At 35.3% G+C, this 19,316-nt stretch overlaps 1 protein-coding gene and 1 pseudogene across 1 annotated transcript in view; one reads left to right on the plus strand and one right to left on the minus strand.

Annotated features, from left to right (window-relative positions):
- CNTLN (centlein) overlaps positions 1–17,853 on the minus strand; it is a 427,627-nt gene extending 409,774 nt beyond the window's left edge. The window contains exon 1 of the mRNA XM_044677223.1: positions 17,769–17,853. Within this exon, the coding sequence (XP_044533158.1) occupies positions 17,769–17,776 (8 nt within the window). The 5' untranslated portion in view covers positions 17,777–17,853. The remainder of the gene's footprint in view (positions 1–17,768) is intronic.
- On the plus strand, positions 10,939–11,029 carry LOC123232752 (annotated as a pseudogene).
- Positions 17,854–19,316: the final 1,463 nt, after the last annotated feature.

A 19,316-nucleotide genomic window follows, 5' to 3' on the forward strand; every position in this document is an offset into this window, starting at 1 on the left:
TAAACTGGAGGAATTCCATGCAAATTGGAGAGACCTCCAGGAAGTGATGCAGAGCGAAAGGAGCAGAGCCAGAAGAACATTGTACACAGAGACTGATATACTATGGTAAAATCAAATGTAATGGGCTCCTGTACCAGCAGCACTGCAATGACACAAGACAGCTCTGAGGGATTTATGGTAAAGATGCTACCCACACTCAGAGGAAGGACTGCAGGAGAGGAAACATATAAGATAAACAATTGCTTGAATGCATGGACTGAGGTGGACATGAATGGGAAATAGAGCCTGAACAAGGATACTTGTTACAACCAGTGGAAATGTGCGTTGGCCATGGGTGGGGGGAGAGCGGGGGGTGAAGGGGAAAGTAGGGGCATAAAGTATGTAAACAGATTAAAAACAAATATTAATAAATGTCTAATAAAAAAAAAGAAAAGAAAAAAAGAGACACCATGTAATTTCCAACCTAAACACTATTATTTCTTCTATTCCTAGCACAGCTACATACTTTAACTGTAGTTGACTTCTGCTCCGCTTTCTTTTCTACACCTACATATGAGGATTCCAGGCATATCTTTGCTTTCACCTAGAAAGGTTCCTAGGGACCTGGGTTTATCTGCCCCAAGAGTTCATTGAAAGGGGCAGCTGGGTAGCTCAGTGGATTGAGAGCCAGGCCTAGAGACAGGAGGTCCTAGGTTCAAATCCGGCCTCAGACACTTCCCAGCTGTGTGACCCTGGGCAGGTCACTTGACCCCCATTGCCTACCCTTACCAATCTTCCACCTATAAGTCAATACACAGAAGTTAAGGGGTTTAAAATTTAAAAAAAAAAGAGTTCATTGAAAGCCCTACATTTTTTACACAGTTCTTAACTGCCGATGTGGATGCCATTAAATTTAAATACAGCCATTTAATGCAATATATGGATGATTTGCTCTTGGTTTCATCAAATGCTACAGCATGCCAAGAGGATAGCAAGCATCTCTAATTATAGCTACATAAAAGAGGCCACAAGATCTGCAAAGACAAAGTTCAGTGGTGTCTCCCAACAGTGCAATTATTTGGGTTTCATTTTAACTGCTGAGTCCTGTTCTATTTCTCCTAAACATATTGAAAGTATCCAAAAATTAAGCACTCCTACCACTAAAAAGTAATTGAGGCGATTCTTGGAGCAATGGGATTTTGTCAGCAATGGATCCCTTGTTATGGTGAAATCACTAAGCCCCTTGTATTACTCACAAAAAACTCGGTCCCAGAACCACTTAAATTGGAAATAGAACACCTGACAGCTCTTTCAAATTTAAAACAGGCTATCCTGTCTGCCCCTGCTCTAAGCATCCCAAATTATGATAAACCATTTACTTTATAGATCCATGAACAGAGAAGGGTTGTTTCAGGTGTTCTAACTAAATTCTTGGGACCTTCTCAATGTCCAGTAACCTACTATTTGGCCCAGCTTGACCCAGTAGCTTCAGGAGTACCACTATGCCTTAAAGGAGTAGGTGCCTTGGCTTTATTAGTAACCAAATCTGCTAATCTAGTATTAGAATGGCCTCTGGCCATAATGTGCCTACACAAGGTCAAGGCATTGTTATTAAGACTTAGGACACAGGCATTTATCAATCAAAGGATTAAGAGATACAAGATAACCCTATTGAATAATGAACATATCATGTTAAAACACTGTGGAGTTCTTAATCCTGCAACCTTGCTCCCTGATTTGCCAACTTCCAGAGAACATTTACATGACTGAACATCTTTAGTGTCCATTGCTGATAAACCGCATAATGATTTACTGGACACCCCCCCTTTGGATAATTCGGATTTAAGATTATTTACAGATGGTTCTTTGTTTATAAGGGATGGCATGCACTATACTGGAGCTGTGGTAGTTACCAAATTGTCACTCTGTGGTCAGCTTCCTTACCCTCACATGCAAGCGCACAAAGCAGAACTCACAGTTTTGAAACATGCCTATATCACTACAAAGAATAAGAGAGTCACAATTTACATGGACTCCCATTACGCATTCGGCATATGTCATGCCATCAGCATGCTATGGCTTCAAAAGGGATTCTTAACATCAGCTGGAAAATGTATTGCCAACGCGGACCTTATTACTGAAATTCTTTCTGCCCTCCAGCTCCCCAAAGTCATAGCTATTGTTCACTGCTCTGCATGCACATGTGGCACTGACTTCATCTCCAGGGGAAATAACCAAGCAGATATTGCAGCCAAACTAGCTGCCTTGGAAGAACCTGAATTAATTTTGCACTAACATTTACTGATGATTTAGATCTATTCCTTTCCTATAATGACAAGGAAGTAGAAAAATGGAAGAAAAAATTTAAAGCCAAACAGATTAATGGGGTATGAGTATCATGAGACAGCAAACTCTTGTTCCCTAGAACTTTATATAACCAAATTTGTCACTCAATCCACAAACATGGTCATTTTGGCACCTTGCGGACTCTGTTAAAAGAGTATGGATAGCAGCTGGAATAACTACAATTACCTCAAAAGTATGTACAGCTTGTCCTACCTGCCAGGCCTTTAATCAGCATGCTTTTCATGGAAAAGCCTTTGGTAGATGTCCTTTTGCTTACACACCACTTGTGCATTTACAAAATGATTTTATCTCTATGTCCAAAGCTAGACAGTATAAATTTTGTCTGGTCATAGTCGATCAGCTGACCAGGTGGCCTGAAGTATTTCCTACTGCTTGGGCCACAGCAGCTTTTGTTGCCAAAGTCCTTTTGAAAGAAATTATTCCTCGTTTTGGCCTGCCAGCATGTATTGATTCAGAAGGGGGAACTCGTTTTACTGATTCAAACTTACCACAAATTTCTTCATGTTTGGGGATAACTTCTAAATTTCATACACCATATCATCCCCAGAACTCCAGCCATGTTGAAATAATAAAGAACTTAAAACTATGATTGGCAAATTGTGCACTGAGACTCATTTAAAATGGCCCGCAATTCTACCTCTGGGCCTATTTTATCTCAGAAGCCAACCCAGATGATTTACACATCTCACAATTTGAGATGCTATTTGAACATCCACCTATTCTGGCACAACCATTTACTCCTGCCTATACGTCATTGTTATGAGGGGATACAACCATTGCCACATATAAATGAAATTGTGAGAACTCCATGACTCTGAAGCTGCTGTTCAGGCAGGGTCCTTAGACTTCTCCCTTCATGATTTAAACTCAGGTGATAGCATATACATAAAGAATTTCAAACATTCTGGGTCGACTGAACCTGCTTATGACAGACCATTCCAAGTCCTATTAACTACACCAGTAATGGGCAAACTTTTTAAAGAGGAGGCCAAAGGAAAGGAAATGCTCATCTGTCAGTCTGTTTCTAAGGCAACACTTTCGAAGTTTCATTGTATTGTATCCTACTCATTGTATTTGTCGGATTAGGAATAAAGTCATGTGGCCGGATAGAACATTTCAGGGAGGCACATCTGGCCCGTGGGCTATAGTTTGCCCATCACTGGACTACACCATATTGATTACAGCCATTAAAATTGGGGAGAGGGACTTATGGATTCATTGTAGTCATGTAAAACAAGTACCTTGTGTTGATAATGAATAATTGCCTATACTGATTGTATTTGACTATTGATTGTGATAAGACTTCCCTTTTGCTGAATCTGTACTATTTTGTTACACAGTATTTGGTTGATCCTTGTACTTGAACAATTACCATTGTAGGACAACACATATACTACTTCAAAAAATAAAATCTGTATTAGTGACCCATACTGACTTAATGTGCCTTCTGTAATTTTTTTTTTATTTTCCTGAATGTATTATTGCTTCTATACCTCCATTGCTTTATCTACCTCATTTGTGGATCATGGCATAATCTGTGATTGTGAAATATATAAATTTCTTATATTTTTAATACTTTTGTTTTTCTTCCTACATGTGCGAAACAGTATTTGATTTTTCTCTCATTTTTTATACTTAAAACACATGTCACCAGGATTGAAAATATTTTTAACTGTTTTGATTTTTGCAATAGAATAAGCTAAGATGTCCATTTGCCTAACATAAATGCCTACTCAAAAAGCTTTGGACTATGGCAACCTGCCACTAGTTTTTTGAATAATATGAGACTTTTGATTGATGAATATGTCTGAATCAAGGAAAATGGACCACAAAAGAGCACAGAAGTTGACCTGCGAAGTGCCACACGAGCATGAAAGGTAAAAAAGTCCAAACCAATGCTAAGGGGATTGATGACATTCTGCATTAAGAGTGCAAGGACTTGATCATATGTGAGACTCGAGGTTGCAGCTGTTGAACATGTGTTAAATGCAAGACTTCCTTGTACCAGACTCTCTATCAAGTACCTAAAATTGATTGTTCTGGCTCCATTATCCAGGAAAATGAAGAAAAGATTCATACCAGGGAATGCTATTTCCCATTTGTTTCAAGATCTAGTCTCTTTTTTTCTATTTTCTTTCATGATGTGTCAACTTACTATAGACCAGACTGCTAAACTGGGTTACTGAGTGATTGTCATTGCAGGTTTATTGGACATGGATCGCTACAAGAACCTGTTGTGATTTGTGAATTTTTTTTCCATTTTCCTAGAATTTTTTCTTGCTTTTGATATTCTATATTTCACTCATTGGTTATTTTTTAATTTCTTTGGATTCTTTGATATTTTTGATAATTGATTCATATGCCATATGATTCAACCGTGTATCCCTGCATGATTCCTATATGCATCCCTGTATCCTCCTCAGGGGGGGGAATGTGTTATTATACTCCTGGGGTTAGGGGAGAGACTATTGTTGTGAACTTTGATTTAAATTTGAGCCCAATTTAGAACAAGAGACTACCTCCCAGAATCCAGAAGGTGAACTTTTTGGAGAAGGCACTATGAAAATGTCTGCAGAGATCACACACTGCACCAAAAGATCCAGAGTAAACTTTGAGATATGGTGAATTTGAACTATGGGGGGTTGAATGCATTTATTTTGAATGTACACCCTTATGCCAAAGGGGACTGCCCCGAACTGGCTTTTTGTCAATGCATCCAACACTGGTTTTGTTATTTTTCTCTTTTATTTCCTCTTATCCCCATATTATTGAAATTTCCCTCTAGAAGTTGCAATATTGTATATACCTTTAGTTAAAAATCTTTTAAATTTTCAGTTGATTATGTTTAAAATGATCCCTTGGGGAGACTGATCTCCCAAAGGATCACAGGGGGGAATGTGTAAATAGAAATTTGTACCCCTGAACTACATTACCCAGCATCCCTTTCCTTTCCATCCCCAAGTTGCATGCTTATGTTGTATAGATAAATGTGTGTGTGGCCCTGTTCTCACGCTCTCTTCTCCCATGTATGTGGTCTGGGAAGCTTCTCTTTACTAAGGCTATCACTTCCTCTATTTCAAGTTATTATTAATAAATCTTATAAAAATATAATACTTGGAGTACTGGATATTAATTTTTAATCTTACACTGGCTGACCTCTTTGACAGAGAAATTTGTTGTTAAAGAGAAAAAAAGAGACAGAGTTAGAGCAGGAACTTTAGGCACAAGTTAATTGACAGACAATAATGTAGGAAACTGTCCCGTTATTCACAGAGTATGGAAGACAGGCTTATGATTAACTAGATGGGAAATTTTTTGGCTTCAGGAAATCAAGTCAAGAGAATCCTACCTTAGCCATACTAATAATGTCCCCTCAACCTTTCCCAGGAAAGATAACCACCTGAAGAATGTTGCCAGACTTGCAGCACCTGGCATTTCATTGCACACATTAGATAGTGGGGATTTTAAATTTTTATACTTGGAATCAAAACTCAGAGTTAATTTACAACCCAAAAGTCCAATTTTTGCCTCATATAGCAAAATCTCAAATTGAATAGCATGATGGTTGAATCCAATACAGTAACATATAATTTCATAAGAGTTGAAGAGTGATCCAAGAAAATAAATATTCTTTAAGTTTCATCATTGTGGCTGGGTGCTAGTCCTTGGCAATTTCATAACTTAGATGAGTAAGACTTCAGTAAGCAGAACTGATAAACTCTGCAGGCAAAAGCAACCCAAAGAGAAGTATGTAACACAATTTTAACAAGGTATTATTTCCATTCAAATGTCAGAAATCTTAGATAGAAATGAGAACACAATAATATTAAGACATGACACAAATCCCAAAACAAATTTTGATGACAGCAGCATAAATGTATTTTCAATAATTCTGCATAGAAAACTATTCATTCTATCATATGTGCCTTTTAAGCTCACAATCCTTGTAATTTAGAAAAGCATTGGTACAAAGAATGTTTCATTAAAAACATAACCAGCACAAGAAAAATGTAACATACACAGGATAATTTGGGGGGGGGGGAATTTACTCCTTATCACTTTAGATTGGGAAAGAGAGGTGACAAGGAATGGTAATAATTATGAATAATTATCCTAATAGGAAGATATACCTCGCTGTAAATGAAGTCTCATAAGATAAATGAATATCAAATTAAAATTACTGAGAAATACATATATGTTCTACCAGTTTACATTCATAAAAGTTATTGTTAGGTCAGCTCAAAATATAATGGACTAATTATTATAAGCCTTTTCTCTGTCTACTACTATAGGGAATACTAGTAGGATATTATGATTTTTGGCTCCAGCAAAAGGCTCTAAGGAATCTGGTTTCACTCTGAAAGAATGTGAATTCACTTCTTCAAATCAAGTTTCTTAAGAATTTTATTAGAAAAGTATGACTGTGCTGAGGCATAGAGCCCAAGGAATAAAATAATTCCCAATTTGCACAATACAAGAAAACCCAAGGTATTATATAGTAGTTATATCTAAAGCCTAGTATATAATTATCTAGAAAGAAGCAACAATTAAATCATGTTTAACATATGGTTTGAGCAAGGTACTTTGCTAGCAATTTCCCAATCAATTCATTATTTTGTCCTTTCCATCAATTCTATGGATAGGTACTATTTTTATCCAGTTTATAGATTAACAAACTGAGATTAAACAGTGGAGTAATAATGCACCTAAGGTGAGGCAACCAATAAACTTGCCAAATAGCAATTACAGTTTGTATTAAGTTCCAATATACCACAATTACCCTTACAAGGGAACACATTTCACCTTAAATCAGGTAAAAAATCACTTCTGATTTTGTCATCACAAATGATACTATTTAAAACTCAATTTACAAAGGGCTATTAGATAGTAGCAATTTTAAACCTAAAGTTTTTTGCCATCAATTTGATTTATGTTCAAAGATTCCTGGTGCATTTTCCATGTTTCTATAAATTTTTATTCCCTTTGTTTTCTTTTGAGTCACTCAAAGAACTGAATCTGTTCCCTCATGTTCTTAATGTAGCCTTACTATATACTTTAAGAAAGTGGCTTCACATTGCCCAGAGGCATTGGCCATTTTCTGCAGTATTAACATTAGAAAGTAGGTTTTTTAAGGACAGAGCACTGTCCAACTAAAATTGCTAAGAGGAAAAAGTTTTCTCAGCTCTCTCCTATTTAATTTCCAAAACATAATCTAGATTAACAATAGAACAAATTTTATTGATTTTTTCCTTTGCATTTCTGTATTTATCAATTAATCATTTAAAAAATTAATCTCTCCATCGCTAACATTCATTGTCAAGTGGTTTATATAGTTAATAAAACAATATTGTGCTTCAGATCTGAGTTGCAAAGTTTTGTCCTATTAAATCAGTTGACTGATCAATTTCCGACATAAGATGATTTACTGGCCTTTATGGGCTAAAGGTAAATTAGAAGATCAACAGTAAGTGTAAAGTGCTATTACAACAAACAGTGCTGGAGAGACTAAGACATCATGTTATTTTTTTAAAGCAAACCCCTTTTGTCCTAACTTATTCAATACCTTCCAAATTTGAGTTATTCACACAATTTTATTCAAATAAATTTAAACATTAATTTTGGTTTCACTGATATGTTAAGTGGTCAATTTATTGATGACCAGAAAAACCACTATTACTTGAGGAAAGCATTTGATATAACTTTATTTAATAAAAATTCTTTCCCTTGGCTGTCACTATTATATTTTTTTAAACTCTTACTTTCCATCTCAGAATCAATACTATGTATCAGTTTAAAGGCAAAAGAGTGGTAAGGGATAGGCAAGGAGGGCTAAGTGATTTGCCCAGAATTATACAGCTAGGAAGATCTAAAGCCACATTTGAACCCACGACCTCCTGTCTCTAGGCCTGACTCTCAATCCACTAAGTCACCTAGCTTCCCCCATACTATTACATTTAAAATGTATATGATTTTAAAATTCCTTGCCTTTATATGAATCAAAAAAAATCTCTTCTAAATGCCTATATCCTTGGAACTTTGTCTATGGTTTACTTAAAATCTGTTCAAAAGCAGTCTTGCAAGCTAAAATTTACTTACTTTCAGGTCGCTCACAAGTCTTTCTCTTTTTGAGGAGGTAGTTCTTAAGAGTCAGATAAATTAAGATGCCAACTCTTCTTGAAAATTCACTCATATTCAAGACACATTCCCAGTTTCAATTCACCATTTTGATGGTTGTAAACAGGTTCAATTGCCCTTTTTTCCTTTCCTACTTAAAACAAACTAGTCAATCTCTAGGCAAAGAATGATTCAAAACTGAACCATAATATGGAAATAGATTTTGAGCAATAAAACATGTATGTATAAACCAGTGGAACTGCTTCTCAGTTCTGGGAGGGGGAAGGAAGACAAGGGGGAAAGAACATGAATCATGTAACCATGGGAAAATTTTCTAAATAAACAAAAAAACTGATCCACTTTTTACTTTTCAGAATCTAGATAGAATTTTGTCCACAGATTCAATATTCCTCTCCTTTCTTTAAAAATATCCTGATAATATGCTGTAATTTCTGAACCATGAGAGCTGCATTTTTCAATGAACATTTCTTAAACAATGGTTTTATAATAGTAGAAGACATTTTTAAAAATTAATTTTTTACATTCTAAATTGATTGCATAAGGCCTATAGAAAAATCTTGATCAAAGAAACTTAAGGACAAAATCTTATTTTTGCAGTTTTTAAACATATTTCCCTAATGTCAAATATTTAGTGATAACATTAAAGGTAAGCTCAACAGCAAAAATCTCTAATATTCCCCAGAGACAGTTTCATCTTAAGGGCTATCTTTATTCTCCGAATCCCTCTTCTTTATGTTATAACCATTCCGCATATATTATTTTACAACATGACCTTCTTTTAGACGGTAGAAACATTTAGCCTGGGCCCTAGGCTTGGATTTTTCTTTTTCTTTATATATTTTCCTTCATAGACGTGCTGGGCCATATCTTTTAATTCATCAATTCCTCTCTTACGCTACCTGGGCAATTCTTTTTTTAAAAAATACTTTCTACTTAAAACTAGTGGGCAAAGTTAAAGTTAATTATTTGAGTATCATATTATGTGGATCATACAAATTTAGACATATTTAATGCTATTTTTCTAAAGCAATTAGGAGGTTCTTTTAGAAAATGAAAAATACTACAAATTATGGAAGTGGCCAAAATCTACCAAATTTGATTTCAGAACCCATCATCATCCACATGGAAAAAGAGGAACAGAAATCAAATGAAATGAAATTGAAATGAAAAATGAAAGCAAACTGTAGACTAGAATTGGCCTGCTGGAAGCCATGAAAAGCAGGATAGACCAAACCGAAAAGGAAAATAATATCATATCATAGCTGAAAATTGGTCTTTAAAGACTAGAATTGGGCAAGTAGAAGCCAATGATCTCACGAGACAGCAAGAATTAATAAGGCAAAATCAAAGGAATGACAAAAAAGAAGGAAACATGAAATATCTCATTGAAAAGACAATTGACCTAGAAAATAGATCCAGAAGAAACAATCTGAGAATTATTGGTCTACCTGAAAGCCTGGGAAAAAATAAAAGCCTTGACATCATATTGTAAGAAATTATTCAAGAAAACTGCCCTGATATTCTTAAACAAGACAGCAAAATAGATAGTGAAAGAGTCCATAGATTACTCACTACATTAAATGCTCAAAAGACAACACCCAGGAATGCAATAGCCAAATTCAAGAAATTCCAGGCCACAGAGAAACTATTACAAGCAGCCAGAAAGAGACAATTATGATATCAAGGAGCCCTAGTCAGGATTACAAAGGATCTGGCAGCCTCCACACTAAAGAACCTCAAGGTTGGAACATTATATTCAGGAAGGCAAGAGTTTGTTTCAGGGATCAGCCTCTCTCCTGCATTCTGGACAGACTCCCAACTGTCATGTTTGTAAAAAAAAGGTAAGCTCATCCTGAGTTCCAAGTACTATCAGCTTTTTAGTAAAACATAAATCTATTAGCAAGGTGGGTCATTGGTTAGCACGATACCCCAGAAACCAGAGGAATAATGTGGTATTCTATAGAAATTAACAAAATGAAAAAGCAAAATTTAGAGCTATGTAGATGTGTCTTACTCTGAATGGCCAGAAAGTAAAAACCCTCTGATCTCACTTTGATATTACCAAAGCTTGGACCTCTCCTTCTAAAAAACCCTTTAGCCACAAACAAAGCATGATTCTGATCATCAGGCAAGGTAAACCAACCCTGAGATGGGAAGAATCTGCAGGAGATTCAAACAGTCCTCAAATGAAAGGATTTCTCTGCAGGGATAGGTGTAGCCTACAATAGTTTAAACTTGATCTTCTCCCCCCGCCCCCGCAGCCCCCAAATGTGTGTTAGGTAAGTTTGCAAGGGTGGAGATACAAGTTACAAAATAAGAATTGTGAGACTAGTGACTTGAGGTTACCTGAATAGAATAAAACTATGACCCAAGTGACCTGAAATTACCTGAATAAAACTTAAAACCAAGGAAAATATTAAATCTTGCTTGACCTAAGCCTTAAAAATAGAATTAAAAGTGCTTGATTCAGCAGTACATATACTAAAACTGGAACACATGGCCCCTGCACAAGGATGACACACGAATTCGTGAAGCATTTGATATTTTTAGAAAAAATCCCCAGGGCCAGATGGATTCACAAGTGAATTCTATCAACATAAAGAACAACTAATCCCAATAATATACAAACTATTTGACAAAATAAGCAAAGAAGTTCTACCAAATTCCTTTTATGATACCAGTATGATTCCAAAGCCAGGCAGACCAAAAACAGAGAAAGAAAACTACAGACCAATCTCCTTAATGAACATAGATGCAAAAATCTTCAATAGAATATTAGCAAAAAAGACTCCAGCAAGAGTTATTCACTATGATCAGGTGGGATTTATACCAGGAATACAAGCATGGTTTAATATTAGAAAAACCATCCACATAATTGATCATATCAACAACCAAACCAAGAGAAATCACATGATTATCTGAACAGATACAAGAAAGCCTTTGACAAAATATAACACCCATTCCTATTGAAAACACTAGAAAGTATAGGAAGAAAAGGTCCTTTCCTGAAAATAATGAACATTATATATTTAAAACCATCAGCAAGCATCACCTACAATAGGGACAAGTTAGAAGCATTCCCAATAAGATCAGTAGTAAAGCAAGGATGCCCATTATCACCTCTTTTATTCAATATTGTACTAGAAATGCTAGCAGTAGCAATCTGAGAAGAAAAAGAAATTGAAGGGATTAAAGTAGGCAGTGAGGAGACTAAACTATCATTCTTTGCAGATGATATGATGATATACTTAGAGAACCCCGGAAAATTAACTAAAAGGCTAGTGGAAATAATTAACAACTTTAGCAAAGTTGAAGGAAACAAAATAAACCCACATAAATCATCAGCATTTCTATATATTTCCAAAACAACACAGCAACAAGAGTTAGAAAGAGAAATTCCATTTAAAATCACCCAGACAATATAAAATATTTAGAAATCTATTTGCCAAGACAAACACAAGAATTATATGAACACAACTACAATTAAAACTAGAACTAAACAATTGGAAAAGCATTAATTGCTCATGGGTAGGTCAAGCTAACATAATAAAAATGACAAGCCTACCCAAATTAATTTACATATTCAGTGCCATACCTATCAAGCTACCAAGAAACTTTTTTACAATTGAATTAGAAAAAATTAAAATAAAGTTCATTTGGAAGAACAAAAGATCAAGACTATCAAGGGAAATAATGAAAAAAAAAATGTGAAGGAAGGTAGTCTAGCAGTACCAGATCTTAAATTGTACTATAAAGCAGTGATCATCAAAACAATATGGTACTGGCTAAGAGACAGAAGGGAGGCTCAGTGAAATAGCCTTGGGGTAAATGACCTCAGCAAGATAGTGTACAATAAACCCAAAGATCCCAGCTTTGGGGATAAAAATCCACTATTTGATGAAAACTGCTGGGAAAATTAGAAAACAGTATGGAAGAAATTAGGTTTAGATCGACATCTCACATCCTACACCAAAGTAAATTCAAAATTGGTGAATGACTTAAATATAAAGAAGGAAACTATGAGTAAATTAAGTGAACATAGAATAGTATACCTGTCAGAGAAATGGGAAAGGAAAGATTTTAAGACCAAGCAAGAGATAGAGAATATTACAAAATATAAAATGAATAATTTTGATGACATTAAATTAAAAAGGTTTTGTACAAATAAAACTAATGCAACCAGAATCAGAAAGGAAGCAACAAACTGGGGGAAAATCTTTATAATAGAAACCTCTGTCAAAGGTCGAATTACTCAAAATTTATAAGGAGCTAAATCAATTGTACAAAAAAAAAATCAAGCCATTCTCCTATTGATAAATGGACAAAGGACTTTTGAATAGGCCATTTTCAGATAAAAGAGTTAAAACTATCAATAAGCACATAAAAAAGTGTTCTAAATCTCTTATAATTAGAGAAATGCAAATCAAAACAACTCTGAGGTACCACTTTACACCTAGAAGATTGGCCAATATGACAGCAAAGGAAAGGAATAAATGTTGAAGGGGACACATTAGTGCATTGCTGGTGGAGTTGTAAATTGGTCCAACCATTCTGGAAGGCAATTTGGAACTAAGCCCAAAGGGCTTTAAAAGACTGCCTGCCTTTTGATCCAGTCATACTACTTCTGGGTTTATACCCTAAAGAGATCATAAGGAAAAAGACTTGTACAAAAATATTTATAGCCAAGTTCTTTGTGGTGGCAAAAAATTGGAAAATGAGGGGATGTCCTTCGATTACGGAATGGCTAACTAAATTGTGGTATAGGTTGGTGATGGAGGAATTCCACATGAACTGGAATGACCTCCAGGAATTGATGCAGAGTGAAAGGAGCAGAACCAGGAGAACATTGCACACAGAAACATATACACTGTGGCACAATCGATTGTAATGGACTTCTCTACTAGTAGCAATGCAATTATCCAGGATAATTCTGAGGGACTTATGAGAAAGAATGCTATCCACATCCAGAGAAAGAACTGTGGGAGCAGAAACACAGAAAAAAAAAACTGCTTGATCACATGGGTCGATGGGGATATGATTGTGGCTGTAGACTCTAAACAATCATCCAAATCCAAATATTAATAATATGTAAATGCAAATATTAATAATATGGCAATAAGTCTTGATCAATGACATGTAAAACCCGTTGGAATTGCGTGTTGGCTATGGGAAGGGGTAGGAAGAGGGGAAAGAGAACATGTAACCCTGGAAAAATATTCACAATTAATTAATTAATTGAACTTAAAAATAAAAAATAGAATTAAAATCAATTTTCAATTTTATGGTTCCATATAGTCAAGAGAAAAAAATTATCCATGTTCTCACATTCTAAGGAGTTGTGAGATTAAAAAATTAATATCCAAATACTCCAAGTATTACATTTAATAAATTATTTCTATTAATAATAACTTGAAGCAAAAAAGGAAAGTAAAAAGGCAGCTCATCCTGTCTCACATATGGGAAAAAGAGAACGAAAGGCAGAGTTCCACCAACTATATACAAACAACATAAATATGCAAGGTGGGGATGAAGGAGTAAAGGGATGCTGGGAGATGAAGTCCAAGGGTTCAAGATTTTCTAATTATACATCATCATCATGCAAATAATTTAAATATACAAGTTGTATAATATGGAGAGAAAGTATTCTCAGAGAGAAAAGCACTGCGGAAAGGTACTGTGGTACAACCTCCTACAGAAGGTGGAATTAAATGAAGGTGGAATTTGAACTAAGTTTAAGGATGTCAGGGAAGCTAGGAGACAAAGGTGATGAGGAAAAAATATTGAAGGCATGGGGTACAATTAATGCAAAGGCAGGGAGTCAAGAGATGTGAGTGTCACATATAAGAAAGAGCAAGACATTGTAACTTGATTATAAAGTATGAGAGAAGAGTGAAAACTAAGACTGGAAAGGTAGGAAGAGTAATGATTGAGAAGGGCTTTAAATGCCAAGCACAAGATTTTGTATTTGATCCTTGGTGTAAGAAGAAGCCACTGGAATTTACTGAGGGGAGAAGGGAGTAATAAATCCAAAACAAATAACCCTGTAAAATAAGTGGGGACTGGTAGAATAGAGTGGGGTGAGACTTGACATAGGGAGATCAATTAAAATGCTATTACACTTGTATGGTCAAGAAATGATAAAGGCCTGTATTAGGGTAGAAGCTGTGTGAGTGAAGTGAAGAAGACACATATGAGCTGTTGAAAAAAGTAGAAATAAGATATGATAACAATAGCTAGGGTCTTTATGAATGAGTCAAAGATGATACTGAGTTTGTAAGCCTAAGTGACTAGGAATTTAGTAATTCCCTTAATAGTAATTGGAAGGATGGAAAGAAGGGAGATATGAGGGCAGAAGACAATATATTGTTTTGGAAATTATGACCTTAAAATGCTTACAGGACATCCAGTTTCAGATGTAAAATATAAAGTTGATTATGTGGGGCTGGAATTCAAGATAGAAATTACAGTTGGGCATATAGTTTCAGGAATCACCTATAAAGAAATAAATGAACCCATGTGAACTGATGAAGTTACCAAGTAATACTGTATAGAGCAAAAAGAGAAAAGGGCCCAAAAGAGTATTACAGGACCACACACATTTAGTGGGCATGGCACAGAGACTGAGAAGTAGCCAGAAAGGTATAAGAACCAAGAGACAATCGTATCTTAAAACCTTAAAATTGGAGAGAATAGAAACTATGACCATTCAAAGTTAAAGGCTAACGTGGTCAAGAAAGATAAGAAATGAAAAAAGGCCATTCCATTTGGCAAGTAGAAGATCACTGATAACTTTGAAGAAAGAAGTTTCAGCTACTGATGATTCTGGAAGCCAGAATGAAGAAGTTTTAATAGTAAAGGAGGATAAGAAAGGGAAAGAAAAGAAATCACCTAGAAGGGGTTTTTCCAAAGAGTTTCACAGTTAATAGCTAGTAGAAATAATCAGAGAAGTAATGATTTCGTTTCTGTTTCAAAGAATGGGGAAGGCAGGTACCTTCTTATTCACAGGCAGTGAAGAAGAAGTTAATGATAGGAAAAGCCTGAAGAATAGAGTGAGAGTTGGGATGAGTGAGGTCAATCTGCTGGAGACCACAAAAGGGGATGAGACCAGTAATGCAGGCAGAAAAACAAAAGCCTTTAAAAGTGAGAAGATTAAATATCTTTCTTATGCATCAATGCAAGATTTCAACATCTTTATTCCCCTGAGTTCTCATTACATAGTTAAATGCCGGTATGGTGTTCTTCAGTTCAGAAGAACTGATAGTCCTTCTGATGATTACAAATATTGTTTGCAGGCTGTCTTGGGCTTCTGATATAAAATCCCAGTGGACTTGCCTAAAGAAAGCTATAGATAGGGTCCATCCTTCTCTAAGGACAATACATTATCTTATATAAAATAAACTTTTTGTCCCTCATTAAGAGTTGAGTTGAAACTACAGACATTCAGTAAATCTTCCAATAAAGCTAGTCTAAGTGAAGTTAAATGGGAGGAATAGGAGATAAGCTCTAAACAAGCACTTTTTATCCTATTATTCTCTTTCCAAATAAGAAGAGGAAATATGATGGAATCTTATGTTACCTTAGGACAGCAAGGTGGTACAGTGGATAAAGTATGAGGCCTGGATTCAAGAAGACTCATCTTCCTAAGTTTAAATCTGGCCGCAGGCACTTACTAGCTGTGTGTCCTTCAGCAAGAATTTAACCCTGTTTGACTCAGTTTCCTTATCTGTAAAGTGATCTGAAGAAGGAAACAGCAACTTTCTAGTATATTTGCCAAGAAAACCTCAAAGAGAGTCACAACATGACTGAAATGACTAAACAACAAATGTTACCTTGGTGTTTCTTCTTACAGAATCATGGAATTTTATAGCCAGAGACATTAGAACTAATGTCTTCATTTTATACAACATGTTCACAAGCCTTTACTGATAAAAGTCAGGGTTTTAATTCAGGGTTCTTAAATCCAATACTCTTTTCACTACACCAATAATATCTATTCTACTCACCCTATAATTCAGAGATAACGATAACAAGATAAACAAGATTGGAGTTAAAAACTGATCTTGACTCTCTTTCTACGTGAAAACTAAAAGAGAAACGTATTCTTCTACAAGTGTTTTGATAATTTAGACATAAAGAGATAATTTGGCACATTCTCACATAGAATCTAACTGGCTAGAGTCAGTTCCTATTAGCAGCCATCATCCTTAACAACTTGGTCAATTACTTAATTTGTTACTGGGTCTCACTTTGCTCAGGACTGAAATGCAATAGGCACTCCTAGAAGATCCACTGTTTGATCAGCAAAGAATCTTTGGCTGGCTTTCTCACCTGGGCCAGTTTATTCACCTATCCTTTGGGTGACATGAGGGGATCAGGGCTGACATGACTGCATTTGAGGGAACAGAGAATGAAAGTCAGAAAAGAAAGTTTCTGCCTGTACAGTCTACTACAATGAATCACAGAGATTCATAGTAAAGCCATAGATTGCCACATACTTCATAGTAGCAAGGGTATTGTTGATTGTATCATTCCTAAAGAAAAAGTGAGAAAGGACTGCATATAGCAATGGCAAAATGACCACCCTATCAAAGCCCTAGTTCTGATGGCCAGCAGCTCAGTGGTCAAAGGTTAGGGCCTAATGAATGGAATGAGACTAGATTCTGAGCCTAGCTATGTATATAATCTTAAGATGTAATTTATTCACCTTCAATAATCAATAAAGGCAATTTCACTCCAAAACTGAAATCATTATCTACTGGAGGGGTGGGGAAGGATGATCTTTAGATGGTAAGGAGCAAAGTCAACAGCAGGGCAGATGAAAAGATAACTTTTCTCTAGGAAGTGATGGTCAGTGGTTCAAAGGTCCTTAGGCAAGAGTAGGAGGTTAGATGGAAAAAGGTACAAATGACTGTCTTCATTAAAGAGGAGGGCTAGGACATAGAAAAACAGCTATGACACAGACATAGTTCTCTAGAAGCTTACAAGCTAATAAGAGAAAATAGCATGTTCACAAACTATTATGCCATATAAGAAACTGATAAGATTTACTCACTTTAGATAATTTACTATGCCCAAAAAAGACATCACTGTGCAGTCAATTTGGTGATCAGTCTCTCTATACTGATTTAGGCTAGTCTGAAATTACAGAGAGTTCATCACCAGACCTCTCCTCAAAGCTCTTTAAGCTTAGGAGGGCCTGCCAAGAGATGTACAAAAACTAATGCTGCCTTAAAGAACTCAACATCACCCCCCATGTCACAGGAAGGAATTACAATTATAGGACTCACCTTTCCATAACCAGACCAACTGCTTCTGTGAGATCTGGGTTTGTTGCCTGGAGCTGTTTCCATAAAGACCATACAAATTCTTTGTCAGCCTTAAAGATAAAAAATAAAAAAACTAAAAGAATTCTTGTTTTTACTATCATGCTTTCCAACCTAACAGTTGTAGATTTAAAAATTCATACTTTAAGTAAATAAAAGGAAGCACTATTATGTACCCCAGTTTCTACACTCTCCAGTGTAAACACAAAGACTGAGCTTTTTAAAAATATTCCCTTTCATAATTATGCCTCCCATCTACCTTTCAGTAAAATTCTAATGCTACATAAACAAATCAATCACATCTCCAAAAGGGGTTGTGAAGGTATCTCATCCAATATGTGTGTACCTATCTGTACAATGTAATAAAGTAAAATTTTATTAATTTGTTATTTATATTAAAAGTCTGTTCTTCTATTCATAAATCTGATAGGTAATATGTTCTTTGTTCTTCTCATTTGCTTATATCTCTCTTGATGTCTAGGCTATATATTCATTTTGATCTCATCTTAGTAAATGGTGTAAGATATTGGTTTATACCTAGTTTCTGCCAAATTGCTTTCCAATTTTTCCAACAATTTTTAGCAAATAGTGAATCCTTATCCCAAAAACTTGGATCTTTACTACTATGATATTTTACTACTGCTTGTTGTATGTCTTCTGTTCCACTGATCTACCTTTCTATTTCTTAGTACTAGATAGTTTTGATAATCACAGCTTTACAATATAGTTAAAAATCTGATACTGCTAGACTTCCTATAAAGTAAATTTTGTAGGAAAAAAATGAATTTTTTCCTGAAAGTGATTTTCAACTCTAAAAATATCTTATTTTAAATTTATTTAATAACACAAGGAAAAATGGCAAACACTGGTCTCAGCACTAGAAGCTACCACCTCAAATCATCAAATAATGTGTCAAATTTATTATCATTAAATTAATTATAATATATAAATATATATTTATACCAATAAATATATACTTATTTATTGCATATTATATATTATAAATATTTATATTATTAAATAAATATAATAAATAAATTAAATTATTATTAAAACTGGAACAAGAAGATGATGGAAAACATCTCCACAAAATTCCTTCTGATCAAAAGCAATTGGTCTGAAGATCCTTCCAGGTCTTAAACTATGATCCTCCCTTTGCTACCTTATGCAAATTACTTCTCCAAGCCCAGTTTCCTTAACTATAAAATAAGTTTGGGCCTAACTGATCTCTCAGTTCTAAATGGTATAATTTTATGGTCTCTAAGGTGCCTTCTAATTCTAAAATTCTATGATCTGTTCATTGCCTCACCTAGCATTTTGTTTGCCATCACATTTTACTGGGTCAAAGTATCAGAACTAGAGAGGATAAGGAGCCAAAACATCTGTCTGGAGGGAGGGATTGAAAAATAAAGGAGTAGTTCTGGATTCCTAGAGGTTAAATTGAAAAGAGCTGAAAGCCTGAATTAAGTTGGGCTTTGTCCTCAAAACACCTGGAAATCCAACTCCATTCTT

The sequence above is a fragment of the Gracilinanus agilis genome, chromosome 1 (assembly GCF_016433145.1).
Source record: "Gracilinanus agilis isolate LMUSP501 chromosome 1, AgileGrace, whole genome shotgun sequence".
NCBI lineage: Eukaryota > Metazoa > Chordata > Mammalia > Didelphimorphia > Didelphidae > Gracilinanus > Gracilinanus agilis.